This window comes from Arctopsyche grandis, chromosome 1 (genome assembly GCF_051622035.1).
Source record: "Arctopsyche grandis isolate Sample6627 chromosome 1, ASM5162203v2, whole genome shotgun sequence".
Taxonomy (NCBI): domain Eukaryota; kingdom Metazoa; phylum Arthropoda; class Insecta; order Trichoptera; family Hydropsychidae; genus Arctopsyche; species Arctopsyche grandis.
In genome coordinates this window covers 10,876,408-10,899,430 of record NC_135355.1, presented here as the reverse complement: position 1 = coordinate 10,899,430, position 23,023 = coordinate 10,876,408, and the positions used below count along the sequence as shown (strand labels likewise).

Here is a 23,023-nt window from a genome sequence, read left to right as displayed (position 1 = left end):
GTGAGAGCGGTTCTACCAAATAAAATTACCAAAACCGGGAAGAATGAAGAAAATAACACTGTTCGAATCGAATTTAAACGACCATGTCTTTACAAGTCACAAAAGAGGAATTTCTGCACTGGCTGGAGCGGTGAAAAAGGAGCTAAATATAAAATATTCTTTGCAAAACGTAAAAAGACGTCTGATGGAAGTTTGATTACGGGGTTTCAGTATAATATGTATCTACATATATAATCGGTATTTGTAATATAAACCACTTAAACATGGCTAATCTAATAGTAAACGTTTTATTAAATTCATTCGTTTTTTTATTAAATTTAACGTCACGGATTCTACGAACCAACGATAGCTATGTACATATGTACATACATACATACAAAGTCTCTTTCGAAATTATATATTAGATTAAAGTATCTGACTATTTCCCCACTTCTGTTCCATAGGATAGATTTGAATGCATATGTAAGTATCTTTCAAATATCTGTTCAAAAGATGGTTTTTATTCTTCAGCATACCATTTCAGTGTAATGCTAATAGAATTTTTGCTTATGCATCGAGCCAAGAACATACGCTAAAGTAGTTCGTGTTTGTGTATTGTGTGAAAATAAGGCGTGTGTGTGTATGTGTTCTTTTATATTATGAGCGTAAAATGTTTGTCACTTCTGCTCCATTTACGTAATGTGCTCAAATATTTACGGAGATTGCACGTGCTGAGAGCGAAACGCTCGCAGGTACATACTCACACACGCAATAATACACAACCATAGAAGTTTATTCTGCGAAACTATATACAATATTTGCATTGAACTCGTCGACTTCGTGTGCTCACTAGGTCCATTTGTGACCTACAACCCTGCTCAATTTCATACACATATTTTTTCAATTCTTCATGCTTTGAAGATCTCGATCACTTTTACATTTCAGCTACAGCTTATTAGCATAATCGCATATGAGGTAGTGCACAATCTAGTCTAGATTGCCCACTTCGGTACGTTGCCTTGAAACCGGTTTCCGATTAACAGCTTCTGCTACATATGTACATAGAACAGTGTGCCATTTCCTTATCTCCCATTGATATCTTTCCTCCCCATTGATAGACATCTTAATTACCGTAATATGAAAGCGTTGATAGTTATTTTTTCTTTTCGCCAAGATGTCTTGCACAACTCCAATTACGGCTCTATCGCAATGATTATAAATGTCTCAATTAACGCATACCTATATTTTTCATCGTTGATTTATTTATCGCAATTGGATGTTGTTATGAGTAGAAATGCCATGTTGATATATCTAATTTAAATCTATCAATTTGTTTGTTTTAAAGTATTACTTTCTGTTTAATCTATTAATTAGATTTAAATTATGTACATATGTATTTAAATCTGCTAAAAATAAGTAATTGGACGTCATGCAAAATTTTATCTTTAAAGTCTGGAAATCATTAGATTTGCCGAACTGTACATTATCATAGTGCAGTGCAGCTTTTGTTTTTCCGTCCTGCCAACATTTACATGTGTACATACATATGTATGTATGTATGTAAATGCAATAACATTCCTTACTTTCTCCTACATTTAATTGGATACTGTACGAATACCTCCTTTATTCCTATCAATTCTTCAAACCACTTATCTCACTCATTCTCACACTCACTCCCTTATTTACATTCGCTTTTCGCCCACCTTATTATTATTATTATTATATATTGCTTATTATTCTCTATATATATTACTTATTATTCTCTTTTTGATTACATATTGTTATTTTAAACACGATCTCTGCACAAATGACCTGAATTTTACACTCCGCATTTCTTAATTTTAAGGACAAAATTTCGCATTGACATTTATTACCGGCGAAACACTTATCAAGTAATGTCATCCTAATTTCGGAACAAAGAGTTTCCAAAAATATTTTTTTTTGTCCAAATATTTATTTGTATATTTGCGGAGACCCAAAATGTAATGAATAAAATGAAATATACATATGTTATAATAAAATAAATAAGCGCCACTGGAGAATTGTTTTACCAAAACGTGCCAATATTAATAGAATTTATACAAAATCAATAAGAAATACCAAAAAATATTATTTCCTAGTAAAAATACAACAATATTACTGTTTATTTCGTATTTAATATGATTATGAGCGCCACAGGAGGATTTTTTCCCGAAATTATACCAATATTAGTGTAATTACTAAAGCCCTGATAACCAAGGTGCCGTTCATTGTTCAAATGTTATTGTAAATGCATTGTTAAAGGTTTGCCGAACCTTTTTTACAAAGCATTTACAACAATTGAACAATGAGCGGCACCTTGGCTATCCGTACTCTAGTAATTACATACATATGAATAAATTATTTGTTTGATAATTTTTCGTTTATTATTACTGAAATTTTCTGAAAAGTGCTACTCAGAGCAGACTGCATTCAAATTATAAATTCATTGATTTTTAATAGTTTTTTTGCAATATACATATGTGATACAGGTTTTTCATTCCAAATTTTCCCTTTTTCATTTCAAATTAAACTCTAAGCTAAGCGCCACAAGCGAAATTTATTTTGAAAATATTTGAATTTAATTTTAATTTTTGTATATTCTTCAAGTGTTCGCAGTATTCCAAGGAACTCGTAGTTTTTAAACCTCGGAACTAGTCTCAACTATAGATTTTTTCAAAGCTGCACCTAATGCATTTTTAACAAAAATTTCGGAAATTTTATAATTGGAACAACGGGTTTCCGGAAGTCCGCTGGGTGACAACACTTGACTTATCCTAAAAATAGCAGGGAATATTTCCGTCGATGGACACAAATTTAAAGTATAGATAATCATTTTAGATTAATAGTTATTTACGACAGGCATTTATTTAGCCGCTCTTGTCAAAACTGACACGCGATTTTAACTCGGAATTTTATGACACAATACGTCACCGTCGTGATTGATATTATTGCCGTTATTACGCGCTAGTATTTCATATTTTTATAGTCCGTTATTGACAACGCCCGTCTTTTTTTTTTCATATCGTGCAAGAAAATTTAACTCGACTATTTATTTTCATATTCCTAACGGCTATCGTTAATATTTGGTCAAATTTGTTCGCGGACAATCGCTTGGAATAAATAAGTAAATATAATAACATATTTAATGAGCTTAAACCGTAATTGCAAAAGCAACAACTATACTGTCAAAACGTGATTGGGGTTAAACGTACTGTACCGTTGACAGGCGTCCAGTCGATAAAACAGCGCTCTACTTTTTTTCAACGGTTAGATTACGCACGAATACTATCTTAATTTATTATAGAATCTTTAATCCGCAGTAATTTAGTTTGAGAAGAGAAGAAATCTCGAATCGTACAACAACAAAAAGCCGTCATCGTACCGAGTGTGAACTTTAATTGCAATTTTTCTACGGGGACGAGACGCCATTTTGAAAATTTGACGCTCGTATGAAAAGTTTTCAGATAAGCTAATTGTCTTCAATTTCACGCGTAATAGTACGCTCGTTCAATTATAACGACCGTGTGATGTCACTGGCGACGAATGTCGCTCTTTTAACGTAAAACGTACACATTTCGCTTTAGATAAAATCGTAGGGATAAATCATAGAACAAACAGTGTTGTTCAAACAGTTCGTTTGTATCCACTGGTGAACGAGCTAATTTGTTAGACAAACTTCTTTTCACTGACTGCGAAATTTTGTACACATACCTATATTAGTGTTTACATCCGTACATACATATGTACATATATGTATATAAATCGTATAATATAGGGGGTCTACCTCATTCCACCAACGTGAAATTTTCGAGACTAGTTTGCCCAACTTTTTCGGCGTATTTCGTCGTCGTATTGTATATGTACATACAAAACACAAATACGAAAATGGTTTACATAGTGAGATACTTATTTTAAATAAACATTAAAAACATTGATGTTTACACATGAAATAAACATTAAAAAAATATAGTAAGAATTGATTTTTAAACATTTTAATGGCGTTTTAATAGCATAAAAACCTATCACAATATTTCTTGTATATTAATGGTTATTTGAGAGGAAAATTATGAAAATTTTGGACTATATTTATAACACATTTTTTTATATTGGGGGGAGGAAAATTTATTTGCGGGCATCTCGTTTTGAGTCCTAGGAAATATGGTCCCCCTATGTATGTATAAGTGGTTCCATTAAGCGAAACTACTTCCAGATATGAAGAGACAATATACAAAAATACATACCTTGATTTGTAACAGTTAATCTTTTACACGAATCGTGTTAAAAAAGTGACATTACACGTTAGAAAGTAGAATAGTGAAATATATAGTCGGATACGCTGTCAATACTCGCATTCGTTTGAGTTTCCCAAAATGGATAAAACCAGGTGAAATGACGGTCGATTCTAAACAAGACATATTACCATTCGCCTTCTATCTCAGTTTCTCAACATATCTTATTGACACGCCAATACTGAATCGATCGAGCTTTAATGCGGCGACAGATTTATACATATGCATGTATATATCATATGCGCATATTCCAATACTAACTCGACTATCGACTGTGATCTCGCTTGCTATTATTTAATATGCACTTAGCTCGACGTGACATTCGGTTTGTTGTTATTCGATGTCTGTTTCGGCAGATCGGTATCAAGACCGAGACCGAGACCAGACGTTCCAAATGTGGTCTGAGTGGAACGAAACTGGTATTTTGTCCGTTCCGATAAACGGTTGCAGTTGCAAGCGTCGGCGTTTAAAAGCCGTTACGTCTTGATTAATCTGCGCCAAATTTCTGCATCGAATTCAGAGGTCTCAGGAGTGGCAAGGTCACGTGTGGTTGTCGTTGATTGGCATTTTAATACCTACTGCGCCTTTTCAAACGGCCAAATTGAAATGTTTTCCTTTTGTGCTCATTGTAAGAGCAACAATAAAAAAATTTAAAAACGGAATCTATGGCAATTTATATACAGAATAATTAATATGAAGGTTATTTTTAAGCGCAATCAAGAAATAAGTTTTAAATTACTTACATCTGTAGGTATAACGTATGTTTTAATCACAATGGTGATACAGTACACTCTCGATTTTCCGGGCTAATGCTGAGGAGGGAGGGCACGGATAATTGAAAAATACGGATAATATAAGTCATCAAATTTTGACTTGGTTTCGAGTATAATATCATATTAACAACATCAAATTTTGTTTCATAATTTTAATACTCATTATTTATTAAGAAAAACGCTTATAGTTAAGCAGATATGTGGCGTTAGTACCAACTACTGTTGCCAAAATATAAAAAAAATCTAGTCAACCAGCCAGACGAAGCATTGAAGTTGTCTACTAATACTAATTTTTCATGGAAAAACTTGCCTGTTTTCAAATGTTTCGTATCTAAATACAGCAGTACAGTATTTCTTTTGTCGAAACTTCCTGCAGTATCTACGCTAGTTTTTAAGTTTTTCTTTTATTTTATTTTTCTTGTATTTTTTCTAAAAAGTGACCACAAACGAGAGCCGCGTCTCTTCCATTTAACGGTATTCAAACTCATTATTACAACCACAACATAGCACATTAATTATTCAACAAAAACCCATATTTTGCATTCTCGGATGTTTCCACGAAATTTACATACATTTTTTAAGCAAATGTCGCAAGTCAATCCCACACGCTCGTCGCAAATAATAAAAGGCATTTTATGTACGGATGTACATGTGGATATGTATCAAATTTACTATGGACTTGTATTATTGAAAAAAAAAACTGCCGTTGTAAATGATTATTATTTTAAAAGCGTAACATCGATATACATACATACATACATATATACGTAGACAGCGACACTTACACTTTCAATATTTTAATGACAGACTGAGAATTGTGCCTACAATTGCCCTTACAAATAAATTAACATAAAAATTGACTATATTCTGACAGGCAAATATTTCTTTATTTATCCATTCGAAATAATATTAGTTGCATACAAACCGTTTATTTAGTGCTTATGTAAATTTTTAAAACTACATATTTTAGTTTTATCGTCAATAAAAAAAAACAACAAAAATATATTACTTACGCATGTGTTAAAATCTTATATCAAATCAACTCCGCGTTTTATTGTGCGGATTTGTATTATTGGCATATTAACGATTCCATGCAATAAAAATACTTATTATGTATATATCCAAAATCAAAACAAGCTTAAACGACCTTTCGAGTATTAATCAGTTTGAATGAATTTTAGATTGTATTCGTGTTTTGAGAGCTATCGTATGGTGGCAATACAACTTTGTTGAAAACAGTTAACCGTTAAGAATCGTGATACGATTCGCATACATTTTACCGAACAAAGCTGCAATTTTATACAATTTCACATCGTTGATCACAAGTTTAACATTTTTATGCGTCGATAGAAGGCGATCGTAAATATTACTATAAAAAGGAACCAACCTACATGTACGAGGATAATATGCATTCATAAAAATGGTATCTCTTTTATGTTTCATTAATACTTATTGCATTATTAAATTTCAATAGTTTGCTTTTACACGATAAGTACACAAGATTGATGTTTTGGTGTAAATTTAATTTGGGTGGGTCGAATCCTTTTTGGAGAATCACTTTAAATTTACAACTTAAAAATAATTTATTCAAATTTTTATCAACATCGAAAATACATAAATACATACCCACATTTGGGTCTACCTCGTTCCACCATCTTGCAATATCTCAAGACTCGTTTTCCCAACTCTTTCGGTGTATTTCGTTGTCGAGTTCGTACAAAACACATATACGAAAATGTTTTACATACTTATTTTCGAGAAAAAAAATTAACTATTAAAAAAATATAGTAAGAATTAATTTTTAAATGTCTTTTTAAATGTTAATGGGTTAAAAATTTATGGATGATCATAATATTAAAGATATTACAAACATGTATACAAAATCACTTTTGTACATATACAATATACAAACTCCTGTTGAAAAGTTGAGTAAACGAGTCTCGAGATGTTGCAAGTTGATACAATGGAACGGACTGCATACATACCTGTACATATGTAAGTATACTTAAAAAAAAATTCAATTTCGAAAAATTTATGTTAGTGTTTGACCATTTATCAAATAAATCAACATGAAAGCCGACCAGAACATACATACATATGTACATAATTCAAGAGTATTGTTTAATATAGTATATATACATATGTATGCACATATAAACATATGTGTATAAAAATGATATATTTATATGTATCATTTTCAATTCAAGTCGTACTCTGAATTAAACGAAAATCGCCGTAAATCAATATGAACGAGAACGTAAATTACATTTAATTGACTTCATAGCAATCTCGAAAATCGACCTCATAATAATTGCCGACGTACAAATGAACCATAGTTATCTTTTCCGCTAGATGTTTAAACCATTCGTTAACGACTATTTTTACCAAAAAATAATGCGCTATTAATGTTCGAATTGAAATTCAAAGCAACTAGTCAATGATTGATGTTCATCTTCGATTTAATTATTTCGAATTTCGGTAATACGAACCTTGATTTACGATTTTACACATCGATATGCTAATGCCTTTTACTGATATTTCGTCGCCGATGGATAGAAATGTTCTATCAAGCCCACGCAATATGGCGAGTCGAAGCATCGAAACACGCTCTCCAGATTTATTGTGTTAAAATGCTAAAAATTCACGCTTCGATTAATGATCGATGCGAAAAGCGTCGACAGATGTTCACCGAACAATGAAATCCCATTTCACTGCATTCGTCCATTGTTCGTGATGTAAAAAGGTGGACGATCGCTGACCCCAATGCAGAAAATGCTCCCCCGCATATTTGCGCTACAAATACCCTGTACTAAAGTCGTCAACTGCATTAATCACACAACTAATAGGGTAGTAAATTATAGCATGTAGCATTATCAGCGTTAGTCAAAAGGTGGTTCTGTGCTCGTTAAGTAATAGTATCATTTGTGTATATGTTTCAGATATATTTGATTTCCGCGAAAACGGAACTGAAGACATGTAAGAGATCTTACGTTGTGACATGAGATGTGACGAAATATAAAATTCGAAGTGATGGTGTGATTACAAGATTGCCATTTTTACCCACAACTGCCAAGACATCACACGAACGTCAAGATGAATACGAAATACAATAGTAAACTACTCAAATGGGCTTCAATCGGAATTGTGTTGGCCATAACAGCGTTTCCTTATATAAATGCTCAAGGTAATTTTCCTTATTTTAACAATTTTCTAACTGTCGAAACTTTTCAAAGTGTTCACGAGTGGCATTAGATAGTATAATATACAAAATTTCGTGGTTCTAAATTGATTTCCACGGATAAATTTCACACAATATGTACATATGTACATACATATATTGATATCAAATAGTAATGATTTTTTCGAATAAAATCGATTTCAAATAATTAATTCAATTCAAAAACATCTTTTTTTTTAAATTTTTCTTTTGAATACGATTTCCCTTAAATGTATTACATTAATACTTTTTTTTTTTTGACTAAAAACACAATTATTTTTTATTTTTGAATATTAAAATAATATTATCAGACATTAATGTCAATTGTTTTATACTATAAGAAATTTGATTGAATGCTATTCAATTTTTTTTCCAAATTAAAAATATTTTAGTACTTTTTATCAAAAGCCGTTCCCGTTGAAATAAAAAATTCAGTTCAACGGGAAACCCCAAATTTATCGTAATTCAGATTCATACGGTTGAGACAACAAAGTGTTTACCTAAATAATAAGGATGTATTTAGGATAATGAATATAACATTATATTTACAGTTTCTACGGAGTCTTCAGAGGTTCATTCTAATTCAATGTACTACGTTTGTCCACCTGAATTCATACGTCTGGGTATGAGTTGTTATTACTTTTCAAAACAAGCAGCCACTTGGCAGGACGCTCATTTTTCTTGCAAGGTAAATTAAATTATATCCTTAATGCATAGTCTAATGAATAATATAATAGTTCTATGACTTTACATTTACTGTATGTATTTATTAGAATTCCTAATATGTTAAATGAAAGTTCCAATGGAAGAAAACTCTCTCTTATGCATGTATATGTGCATGTACCTATACATTGCATCTCTTCAGGTCAACTCTTGAGCAACCTACATTGTACCCAATTAAATCCTAAATGCTTCAGTCATTTTGTGTGTTAAGTATCGATTACACATTGTTTATGTTTTACGTCACGTTTTGCGAATGTGTGTGGTACAATTTTATTGCTTCTTACGTAGGTATTGTTTGTACGACAAACAGCGGTAATAAAACTCTACCTTGCGAAACTCGTTTCTTTACGTGTTATCAGCGAGGGCTAAATTTTTTATTTACGAGTAAATTCCTAACGTAGGTGATAATGGGCGTATTGAAACTTTCCACGTTCGTAAATTGGTTCAATTAGCCAACTTTCTTTTGAATTATGTCTTTCATTTGTTATTTTGACAATTGGTCGCTTTGCCAAGCGACATAATGCCCTGTAATTGAAATGCTAAATATGGACTGTGGTACGTTCAGACTACAATTAAAATGAAAATAGAAATTCCTTGAAAATACTAGTACAGAAAGTACGTTAAAATGTGTGTATAATAGATTTTCAGATATGCTTTGAAATTAAGTATGTACATAGATACAATTGGACTTCTAGTATGTAACCACCAACACTTGTTTTATTGATGTAACAGATTCCAACTACATACATACATATAGTATGTATATATTAATTTATTTCTGAAAATAAAAAAACAATATTTCAATAGTCTGTATTGAAATATGTAATTTTTTCAACATAAATTCGAGTAAAGTCAACCTGTATGCTAGAAATTTGTTTTGTCAGTAAATCAATTTTACACGTTAATACCTGATTTATTTCTGTGTTGTTTTTTATGTTATATATCTTTTATTTTTTTAATCCTATGATCAAAATCAGTAATTTATGAATATACATACATACATACCTTACATGTTACAAATTAATCGTCAGTTGCAGAGTTAGTATGTAAACGATATCAAAGAAGGCTTGAGTTTAAATTATTATATGGACAGAGGGTTTCTGTTTTCCCGGACTTTTACAATTACGGGACACGGGGCGGAGCTCGGGATCGTTGCCGGGTTCCCGGGACATATGATGTAAAAAAAATCTCAATTTAATTTATTTTTTATTCATAAAAAAAATGTTTATTTAAAAAAATTGAACAATATAATTATCTATTAACTGAAAAAAATGTACATAATTATAAAAATAAATTTATTTGAAATAGCTTCTTAAGAATACTTAAATATTTGCATGAGATTCCTTTTTCTAGATTTGGCACAAATATTTCCTTGGAAAAAATTTCGGTCGAAGCTGGTTTCACAGTTAAAATGGACGAAAACACATTTTTTGACTATCTATTTTTTCTCTATGTATATTGTCATTTCTTTTTTAAAATCGAGGCTATTTATATTCACGTTATTTTGTAGATTTGTCTTTGAAAACTCCTTATTTAATTATTTATTCATCAACAAACACAATTGTCTCATCTTCATCAGAATCTAAAAGAGTTTCTTCCATCGTGGAATCGTCAATAGAAAAAGGATATACATACATACATATGTACATCAGTGGCGTATATTGGGTGTGTGCTAGGTGTGCGGCGCACACCCGTGAAAACCAAAGACCACATAAAGTAGTATTTTAATACAAAATAATGTGTTGTTGTATAAACAGGCATTGATGTGTATGGTGTATTTACCGCGTGCGCTAAATGTATGGTGTATGGTGTGGTGTGCAGTCTGCAGCGTGTTGTGTGATGTTAGATGTAGTTTGTGCGCCGCGACGAGAGAATACCTATGCCGTGCAGCAAATTGGTGGGTTTGGTTGGAGTGTGCAGGCGGATATTCGCTTGTATAGGTTTGTTCGCGATATTAAGACGTACGGTGTGCTACGACTTCAGAGCACCGCGCACCGCACCGCACCGCACCGCACCGCACCGCACCGCACCGCACCGCACCGCACCGCACCGCACCGCACCACTCGGCAATTGACCGAATGCGATGCGACACGTGCTCTCGTACTTTTTCGCACATTCGTATTTTTATGGTCATTCGTATCTCAGTCATACCTCTAATAACTAATAATGGCTAACAGTGTTCAAGACATTTTAACTATTCCGTTTTCAAATAGAAGTTTTGAGATAAAATTAAAAATAATTAAAGATGGGAAACCGTGTCCGTCTCTTCCAAATTTATCCAGTTTGCATAAAGAAAAAACAAAAGTTTACACTAGACATTTTTGCGTTTCAAATTATAAAAAATTCGAATGGATTACAGGCTGTGAAATTCGATCCAAACTTTTCTGCTGGCCATGTTTATTGTTCTCCAAAGATATTAATGTGTGGAACAAAGAAGGATTTGCTGATCTCAACCATTTGACAGCAGCACTGAAGAAACACGAAGGATCGCAGGCACACGTTCAATCATTTCTTTCCATACAAATGTTTGGCAAACAACGAATCGACGTATTAATTGACAGTCAACGTAAAGCCGAAATAAGTCGACATAATGGCGTTCCCCAAGGATCTCACATGGGACCAGTCCTATTCAATATTTTTATAAATGATATTATAAATATATTTAATGATGTTAAAGTGCTCTTATTTGCAGACGATTTAAAAATATTTAAATGTATAAAAGACACTAACGATTGTGCTACTTTACAAACTAATTTAAACTCATTAAACGATTGGTGTTCTTTTAATAAATTATATTTAAACATTAAGAAGTGTTCTGTTGTCAGGTTCAGTAGGTCAAATAACAAAATTATTTATAATTATCATATAAATAATGAATCATTACCATCATCATCGCTAATTAAAGATCTAGGAGTTATTTTTGACGACAAATTAACTTTTAATTCTCATATAAATTTTATCACAAAAAATGCCATCAAAACACTTGGTTTCTTAATAAGAAATAGTACTCACTTCAAAAATGTAAATACGATTAAAATTTTATACACCACTCTGGTTAGAAACCAATTAGAGTACAATTCTACCATTTGGTCTCCTTATTTAATGAAACAAATTAACATAATAGAGTCAGTGCAAATAAAGTTCACTAGATTCATCAAATTTAAATTTTTTAAAAGTCATATGTCAGTAACGTTATTATTTATAGGAAACTTAATTTGCTAAAATTATATGACAGAAGGAAAATTAACGATATTTCAGTTCTGTGTGGTCTTCTTAATGGCACTATTAAATGCTCTGACTTGGTGAGTTTAGTGTGCTTCCATGTGCCGGGTAGATCAATTAGATGTAACCATCTTTTTGATATGCCCAGGTTTACCACTAATTACTCATTGAACTCAGCTATGTTGAGACTGCACAGAGTTGGAAACGAATTATCCATGGTCGATTTATTCATTGTTAGTAAATATAACATGAAATCTATTTTATTTAAATATTTTTTTAATATAATGTAATTTATTTTGTAGTATATGAATGTATGTGTATTTTTCTTTTATATTTCATTTTAATTTTTTTTTCTTTTTCTTTCTCTATTTCCAACATGTAAAATGGTCAATTTTTTCTTGACCGTAAAATAAAATAAAATAAAATAAAATAAAAAAATAAAAAAATAATGAACAAGTAATTAAAAATAGAGATGTTTTAAAACGAATTATTAACGCAATAATCTATCTAGGAAAACAAGAACTGTCCCTGCGAGGTCACGACGAGTCATGTAATTCCGTAAACAAAGGCAATTACATTGAATATCTAAATGCTCTTCGAGAATATGATTCTGTTTTAGATACTCATTTAAATACTGCTACTACCTTTCGTGGTACTTCTCCAAGTATACAAAATGACATAATCGAAGCAATCGCTCATGTTATTAAAGTTCATATAAAAAATGAAGTAGAGTCAGCAAGTTTTGTTGCTATTATTCTCGATGAAACTTCAGATATAATGACAAAATCACAGCTCTCAACAGTTTTACGTTTTGTATGTAAAGGCAATGTACATGAACGGTTTATTAGTTTTACAGACGTTAGTGCTGATAAAACATCTAATGGTCTATTCCGTCACGTGGTGAACATAGTTGAAGAATTTAAAATTCAAGACAAATTGGTTGGACAGACTTATGATGGAGCAAGTGTAATGAGTGGACACGTAAATGGTTTGCAATCCAAAGTCCTCAATGCTTATCCTTTTGCTCTTTTTACACACTGTTATGCTCATGTATTGAATTTAGTATTGCAGCAAGGTCTTTCTGATATTAAAGAAAGTAAATCATTTTTTCAAACTTTAAATGGATTGTCTACATACTTTTCAAAATCTTCCAAAAGAGTATTCGCTTTACAGGAATTTGTGACAAAAAGACTTCCCTCTGTAGCACCCACAAGGTGGAATTTTACATCTCGTTTAAGTAGCACAGTACAACAATACAGAAGTCAATTTACAGATTTTTTTCGACATGTTATAGAAAATTGTGAATTATGGGACACAGATACTGTTATAAAAGCACGAGGGTTTTTAGGCTTTTTAGAGGATTTTCAAACAATTAAACTTCTTCAAATTTTTTCAAAACTGTTTGGAATAACTGATGTTTTGTATAACATTCTTCAATCTAAATCTTCGGACGTTTTATATTGTTGTAAAAAAATTAATGATGTTTTGCAGCAACTGAAATACGAAAGGGATAATAATTTTGAAATGTTATGGAATAATTATTTAAATGAAAAAAATGATGATCATGATCGTAGGCCACAAAGATTAAAAAATTATTCAGAAGTAGAAGATAAAACTTCATTTCGTCAATTATATTTCAAAATAGTTGATAGCATAATCGCACAAGTCGAACGTAGATATTCTTCACTTTCCAAATTAGAATATTTCCACCTTCTTTGTAATGATAAATATGACGAATATAAAGAAAATTTTCCAAATGTTTTAATTAATAAATTAAAAGATTTTTATGGATCACTGTTTGATTATATTCGATTGAAAAACGAACTCATTGTGCTATATTCCAGCTCTGAATTTCCAGAGAAACCTGTTCATGAATTAATACAATTCATGACAAAAAATAACCTCGAATCTGGTTTTAAAGAGGTGTTTAAGCTGGGAGAATTAATATTAACGATACCAAGCAGTACAGCTTCAGCAGAACGTTCTTTTTCGGCGCTGAAAAGAATAAAAACTTGCTATAGAGGTACGCAAGGTCAAGATAGATTATGTGGCCTTAGCTTAATTTCAATAGAAAAAAAGTTATTGGTGGAATTAAAACAGAAAGACACATTCTATGCAGACGTGATTGAAAAGTTTATGTCTCAGAAACGTCGCATTGAACTTATGTATAAATAACTAATAAATTAAACATTTTTGTAATGCAAAACGAGTATTTTTTTTTAATTGCTAATTTTATACCCTACGCCCTACGGCATACACAGCACACCCGGTATTAACACCCACCGTCCGCCACTGATGTACATATGTACTCGCTATATATTAATTTCATCGTAGGATATACATTCGCCTATATTAACCCATTCAAAGAACGTTTTGATTGAAATATTTTTCCCGGGATTCGAGATAAGACTTCCCGATAAGACACGAGATGTAGAAAATACCGTGAATTCTCGGGAATTTTTGTCCCGGGTCTACACAGGCAGAAACCAGGGACATATCTTTAGATTTTGCATGGATAAATTGTCAAAAATACGATTTTCCTTTCTCAATGATACTTATACAATTATGCAAATATATTATTAAAATTAGATTTAATTGGCCGAGTGTACGACTATACATATGTACTAGGGATCCCAAATATTCGTTGACTTCAACTATTCGAATATCGAATAGTAAATCAAGAGCTATTCGAATATTCGAATATATTCTAAAATTAAAAAAAGGTAATTACATATGTACTAAGTATAAATTACATTATATTTATATATGTAATATATTACAATTAATAGAACATAATTTTAAGAAAATTCAAAAAACATATAAAACTAAAATACACACATAAAATATAAGATAAAAAAATATAAACTCCTTCTGCTGTTATTAAAGATGCACTAATTTTGCTTAATTCTTTGATTGCGGTTTCAACGAGAGTAAGAACATCAATTAAAATTTTCAAAATATCAATTTCATTCTTAGAAACAGTATCAAAATTATATTATTTTAGTGCTATGTTTACACTTTCGTAAACTTGAATAAATCGTCTTATCATGCCATTGAATTTCACCTCATTTTTACATGCAATAATAATTTAAATTTTTCATTATGATTTCCTCTAAAAATGTATATTTCGCCGGTGATATTCGTATTTTTTTCTGATGTTTTCTAAAATTTCGTAGAGATTATTATCGATCGAAAAGTGATTTTCTTCAAACATTTCTGTATTTAATGAATAAAAATCCGTTTCTTCACATGTAGACATTTCATCTTCCTTATTATCTTCATTTTCATCACAATTATCCCCATTACATATTTAATTTTCTTCATAATCGTCGGCTTCGTCGTCATCACTATTTTCATATTGATTTTGTGTATTTATTTTATAAAAAAATATATACACGAATAATATTCGAATAGTTGATGAAATATTCGAATAACGAATGGCTGAAAAATCAGACGAATAATTCGAGTACTCGAATATTCTAATATTCGATTGGGATCCCTAATATATACATACAATGTACATTCATGTATTTCGGGCCGACCCTTCGGGCCAACGTGACCGATAATTTCCAATAATGCAAGCAGCATCTCACTGCTTGGACGCGATTCAATTGGTCAAGACCAATTTGCCAAGAAGACTGAAGCAATAAAACAGTTTCGAAACGTTGCGATCTTGAACCCGACCGATGAAAAATGCGGACGACAATAAGTTCGTTCAACTTTCAGCAACTTCTTCATCGGTTTTATGAACCGATAAAACGCAACTAGAGTGCACAGGGTTAAATGCGAGTGTGCAATTTGATTTTACGACCGCTTTCACAACACTGAAATTTCCCACACTATTTTACCAATATATTATGCACATATAAACAGGACGCGAAATGGGCAGGAGCGCATGGGAACGCCGCTCCCTTTCGTACAATCCGGAAACGTAGCGCTCCCTTTCGTAAAAAAACCCAACATTTACGTATCTTTTCGTAAATTTTAAATATAAATACTATAGGCATATACTTATGTCATCATCATCATCATCTACAGCCACTAACCATCCACTGCTGGGTGAAGGCCTCTCCAACACGCTTGTTTTGCGCAAGTCTCCACTCGTCTCTGTTTTGCGTAACTCTCATCCATCTCACCCCACACATTTTACTTATTTCGACTACCCATTTTCCATGCAGTCTTCCTTTTACTTTTTTTGCATTCTATCGGGTACCATTCTATAACTTCTTCTGTCCACCTTTCGTCCATTCTTCTAGCCACGTGGCCCGCCCATTGCCATTTCAATCTCTTTACTCTAACCACTATGTCCACTACCCTTGTCATACTTCTCACCCACGTATTTCACTTCCTGTCTTTCCTCGTTATGCCGAGCACACAGCGTGCCATACTTCTTTGAATGCACATGACTTTTTATATAATACATAAACAGCGGCGAGGACTAGTGGTTAGCATATTATGCTTTCGAGGTTCGAGGTTCAAGTCCCACTACATATATACGGGGGTTCAATTCCCACTTTAGTCCCGCTGCTGGCCAGATCATGGTTTGTGACTTCTGATTTTCATTGAAACGGTTCCTGTAAAAAATGGCATCTCTCTCCCTATCTCTCTTGCTAATCTCAAGTTATTCAGCATCTTGAAGTTCGCCAATTTGATTATAAAATGCTACAAAAACTTCTCCATAGATGTCACTGTGGATTTTAGTATGAATTCACATTGTTTAAATAAATCCTTTGCTTATGCACTCGTCGCTTTGGAGTGATCTGTAAAGGCGAGTGTTGATGTTATATGAAATAAAATAAAATATAATAAAAAAACAAAAGCATGTTTTGAAAATTATCGAGCGCTCCCTTCGTGAAAAGTTTCATTTCGAGCTCTGGATATAAAACTCAATTTCGCTAATATGATATACACTGTTTGGTACAAGAGATATCCGTAAATATGTTAGGCTAAATGCTAGGTATACCTATCATTATGAATGCCAATCTCTGACTCTCATATATGGCGAAGTTCATGAACCAAAACGCATTTGTCTACCTATGTATATTTATGAATGGCGATCACTATGTTCAGTGTCCTGTAAAGGATGAGAAGTCACCTTTGATTAATGGCCCATGACGCAAGTGTCATTCAGCAAGCGAACATGTCGGTCGAACTTACGACCAGTCATAAATCAGATTAACTGAAGAATTTGCACATATGTATGCACCCAGAAGTGCATCATTCGAAGCCACCTGTCCCACTGGTCGACACTCCCTGGAAGAACTCCATTATTTCTAAGAAGAGAAAGCGGAAACTAAACGTCATATTAATTGGATGAAATAAATCGTACGCTGTATTTTTTTATCCTGCTCGCCGTACGTTTTCTTCGGCAAAATCAATAAGAATCCTAGAATCTTAGACTTCTTCCATTATTCATCAGATCGAACGAGTTATACCGGACGACCTTTCTATAAACACGCGATACCCCAATGAAACAACGACTACTGTATTTTTTGCACTTTTCAATACAGGATTTGTGTAGACTTACTTATCTTGGGACTCGACAATCGTGAAAGATGAATGAGGTGGTCAGCAAAATGTAATTTATGTATTCCATTCGAAAAGCGACTTATCTCCCGTTTGTTGATGCGTGGTTCTTTCCATTTGATATCAATTTTAATTGAGAATTATATCAATCGAGTCATCTCTTTTGTTGAGATAATTCAAATTGGTTCATTTAATTGTACCGTGTAATGTCTTAATGAAAAAAACTCGCGTGAAGACATGTTTTTTTTTTAATTAGGCACACACGCTTCCTATTAGTTGGTACATATTATTACACATGTGTGAGATGTTGTTTTTAATTATGTAATTCGTTTAGGCTTCTGAAATCTTGTGAATAATCAACCAAGTATTTTCTAAAGTTCGGTTCATTGCTGAAAATAAAAATTAAACAATGTGTACACACAACGTGTCTGGTTGGTTTCCTTGTTCTTTTTCCATTTGAGGTTTGTTTATAGTCGGTAGCTAAATGTGTCAGGTGCCACAGACCGCAGCCAAGCTGATGCTTAGCATTGTTGGAATGTCTGCTAAGATTTATCAAGAATTTAAATGCTCAGGGCTGTCACTCAAGGGTCCTTTGTAATTTTGCAAAGCAATTAATGCACAGCTTGCCATAAGTGTATGAATAAATAATAATCATGTTTCTTCCTTTAATTGTTTATAGCAAAATCTTGTAAATTTCAGGATCGTGAAAGTCACTTAACTGCTCCTGAACGATGGGAAGATAAACACTTACGGGAATATCTCAATAAACCTGAAATTGGTTAGTATTCCTAATTTGATTTCATGGTTTCTATATATGTAAATACATAGAACTTGCATATTAAGCATTGTGAAAATATTAACTTTTATTTTTATTATTTATTTTTTAGAGAAACATGCCCGTTGGATTGGTGGTACATATGATTGGAATGCTCGCTCATGGAAGTGGGGTGGAGAAATGCGTGAAATGAAATATCAGTCATTTTCCCGTTTGAGACATCTTCCACCAGAAGATCTTCAGTGGCATTGTATTGCAATGGACCCCAATATTGAATACAGGTATGAAATTTTATATACATATATGTATGTATGTATGTATGTTAAAATCAATACTGGATTTTGTCAACTGTTGGTATTAAGTCAAACTTATTAGAATCATTAGATTTGCTAAAAATAAACACATTATGTTTTAAAAGTGAGGTTTTACATGTAGTGATTTTTGTATAGATTTTCGACAATATTATCTAATTAAGTAGCACATACTATTTTTGTTGTAAGTGTACTTTTTTTTAACTAAAATCAGTTATAATTTACATCTTTAATACTTCTTTTGATTTATATTTTTATTAAATTACAGATGGAGTCCAATCAATTGTATAACAGAAAATTATTTCATATGTCAAGCGAAATTACGTAAAGTTCGAAAATCCGAGCGAAATCGTCTAAGACAAAAATGGAATGCTGGTGGCAACGGTCATAAACCTAACGAAATTCAGATTCCTGATTTGATTATACATAGCAATGTTTATGACAAACAAGAGGATAATGAACTACATCCAGATTTACATAACAAATATAATATTGACACCAACATCATTAACGTTCACCATAAACAAAGGAAAAACAATGTCAATAATAATAATGTTGCTAATAGGCCTTATGTTAACAAAAACCCGAAATCATACATAGTTGGAAATTTAAGAAGATCAAATATTACCAACAACAATGCATTTGCCTTTTTACAACGAAGAAGAAATTCTACTAAAGGATATCCGAGAAAGAAAAAGCCTTTCCCTGGTTATAGAGAAAATAAAGAAAACCCAGAATCTGCTTACATTCATAATGTAAAAGCGCTAAAGTCTGGAAAAACGGGCTTGTCTAACGTCCAGATCGAAAAACACTTGAAACGTTTAGAACGCATGCGGAAAAAAGAAATTAATCTTGAAAGAAGGAAAGAAAGAATGCGTGACAGACAAAATAGAGAACGAAGTATAGGTAACGATGTCGAAAATCAAGATATTCTTCAAGACAAAATAAATAACATAAAGCATCGAAATTTGATCAATATTGAAAATCCCAAAAACAAAACGAAGAAATCAAAGTCAAAAGAGAAGAAAAACAAAAAATTGTCACATTCCATAGAAAATGTCACTCAAAAAACATATTTAATGGACAATCAATTAAGTGCTTTGCATCCGAAAACAATCGTTGAAGTTCATGACTTTTCAACTGAATAATTCTTTATGCGTGATTAAAAATAACTGATGGATGTCAAAATATTGTATGTATGTATGTGTAAAATGTATTTAGATTTTCCATTTTGGAAACAATTTTCGAAGAAAACTTATTCAATACTATTATCAAAATTTATACACTTTTCAGAATGGAATAACTGATTTTGTGTTAAAATGTTTTATTGATCTATTAAATGATCATGATCGTGAAACATGTTTTAAAATTACATTTTAGACAATAATTTATTTGAATCTTCTTATTCAAAAAGTGTTTCATGTAAATTATTTTCATTCAAATAAATTTATAAAATGTAGTAAGATAAGAACTTTTCTGAATTTTACCTTTTTCACTAGTCCTCCAAGAAATTATTAACCATCACAAACATATTTATTCTTAGTTTTTTAAGATACGAAATTTTATATATTATTTAAAACATAATTACTTATTTCTTAGTTGTACATTATATTTTATATTTATTTCAATCTCATTTTTGTAAATAAAACAGGTATTTCCTAACATCATTCCTACTTCATCTGCATTAGAAGTAATCATTTTTTTTTAATATACAAATAATTGCTAATATTAACTATAACAGTTCTATGACTGTTTAATTTAGAGTGGTAATGAATTATATCGCAAAAGGATGTTCAGTGTGATTCCTAAAAGGTTATTAGTCATTGCTTTATTTTAATCAAGTAGGTAGTAATAATTATGCTGCCATGATTTAAGTATGTAGTTAAAATAATAACACAATTCATTTTTTTACAATTGCATTTGTAGATAAATATATAGTACATACGTAATATAATATAATTTTAATATCACCAAACTTCAAAATTATTTTTGAATTAATTCAGTATCAAGGTTCTCTTGATTTATTGATAGTTTTATCCATTTTTTTTAATTTTGCAATTTTAAGTCATTGCTAACATTGTATGTATGTATGTACATATGTATGAATGTACATATGTACATATGACTTCTTGATTTTTTAGTGTAGTAATGATGCATATTCAACCAATTTATATAAAAGTGAAAATACAATGTGAAAATACAATTTATATAAAAGTAATACATATGTACATTCTGCATTCACTTGCTTAAAGACAAATAAAATATTTTAAAATACCAAATTAATTTGTTTTAATTTTTATATTATGAATATATATATATATATATATATATATATATATATATATATATATATATATATATATATATATATATATATATAAAAATATATATATATATATATATATATATATATATATATATATATATATATATATATATATATATATAAAAATATATATATATATATATATATATATATATATATATATATATATATATGTATATATATATATATATGTATATATATATATATATCATCATCATCATCATCATTTACAGCCATTCGCCATCCACTGCTGGATGAAGGCCTCTCCAACACGCTTCCACTCGTCTCTGTTTTGCGCAACACTCATCCATCTCATTCCGCACATTTTCCTAATTTCGTTCACCCATCTTCCTTGCGGTCTTCCTTTTACTCTTTTGCCTTCTCTCGGGTACCATTCAAGCACTTCTTTTGTCCACCTTTCGTCCATCCTCCTAGCTACGTGACCCGCCCATTGCCATTTCAATCTCTTCACTCTATCCACTATGTCCACTACCCTTGTCATATTTCTCACCCACGTGTTCCGCTTCCTGTCTTTCCTCGTTATGCCAAGCATACAGCGTTCCATACTTCTTTGAGTGCATTGGATTTTATTTTGCATCTTGGCGTTCAGTGTCCAAGTTTCACATCCATACGTCATCACTGGCAAAACGCATTGATCAAAGATCCTTTTCTTCAGGCAGAGTGGCATTTTTGATTTAAAAACAGCATTCATCCGTCCAAATGCACTCCACCCTAATTTCATACGTCTCTTTATCTCCTCATTTTTACTACCAGACATGTCAATTATTTGACCTAAATATAAATAATTATTTACTTCTTCTACTGGTTTATCATCTAAGGGGATGCTATCAGGCATGCAATAGCTATTGAACATTAGTTTAGTCTTATCTACGTTAATTTTTAATCCTACTTTTTTACTTTCCCTGTCCAGCTGTGTTAGTCTGATAAGTAGGTCAGCTGAATCACGAGCTACTAAAACTATATCGTCTGCGAACCGAAGGTGACTCAAAAAGCGACCATTGATGCTTACTCCGGCTGTATCCCAATCCAATTTCCTGAAAACTCCCTCAAGCACCGCATTGAATAACTTGGGCGAGATTGTATCTCCTTGTCTTACTCCTTTTCCTATGCTAAATCTATCTGTACCTGAAAAAATTTTAACCGAAGCTGTGGCATTCTTATATATTGCAGCTAACAGTCCCACATAGGGTTCCGGCACTCCCTGTGTTTTTAGAGCGTTAAGTACTGCATTATGACTAACTGTATCGAAGGCTTTCTCATAATCGACGAAACCTAGGCACAATGGCCGTTGATATTCGTTGGCGCGCTCGATTAGTTCGCCAACTACTTGGAGGTGGTCCATTGTGCTGAAATTTGCCCTAAACCCTGCCTGCTCTATAGGTTGGTTCTCGTCGAGGATATTCTTCAGCCTTTCTGTAATAACCTTCGTGAAGAGCTTGTAGACCGCTGAAAGTAGACTAATGGTTGGTAGTTCTTGATATCGCTTTTGTCGCCTTTTTTGTGTATTAAAATGATAGTTGCGTTATTCCATCCTTCTGGTATAGCTTGGTTCTGGATGCATTTGCTGAAAAGCCTAGCTAAGATATTAATTAGGGGGGGGCCGCCACATTTTAGTAAGTCAATGGGAATATTATCTTCCCCTGGGGTTTTACCGTTCTTTGCAGTTTTTAGCGCGGCCTCTACTTCGCTAGGCAATACTGCAGGAACCCTTTGGCCGTGTGTCGATTCCAGAGCGGGGAATTGGCCGTTGTCGTTCTCGTATAGTTTTGCATAGAACGTGTAAACTCTGTCTATGATTTCTTCTCTATTCCTAATTATTACTCCGCTCTCTGATCTGATT

General features: G+C 32.1%; 1 protein-coding gene across 2 annotated transcripts in view; it reads left to right on the top strand.

Annotated features, from left to right (window-relative positions):
- LOC143918335 (uncharacterized) overlaps positions 1–21,112 on the top strand; it is a 41,811-nt gene extending 20,699 nt beyond the window's left edge. For both annotated transcript variants that reach the window (XM_077440180.1, XM_077440190.1), the window contains exons 3-7: positions 8,002–8,246; positions 8,831–8,967; positions 18,450–18,528; positions 18,638–18,806; positions 19,105–21,112. In XM_077440180.1, coding sequence (XP_077296306.1) covers positions 8,156–8,246; positions 8,831–8,967; positions 18,450–18,528; positions 18,638–18,806; positions 19,105–19,984 — 1,356 coding nt within the window. In that variant the 5' untranslated portion in view covers positions 8,002–8,155 and the 3' untranslated portion in view covers positions 19,985–21,112. The remainder of the gene's footprint in view (positions 1–8,001; positions 8,247–8,830; positions 8,968–18,449; positions 18,529–18,637; positions 18,807–19,104) is intronic.
- Positions 21,113–23,023: the final 1,911 nt, after the last annotated feature.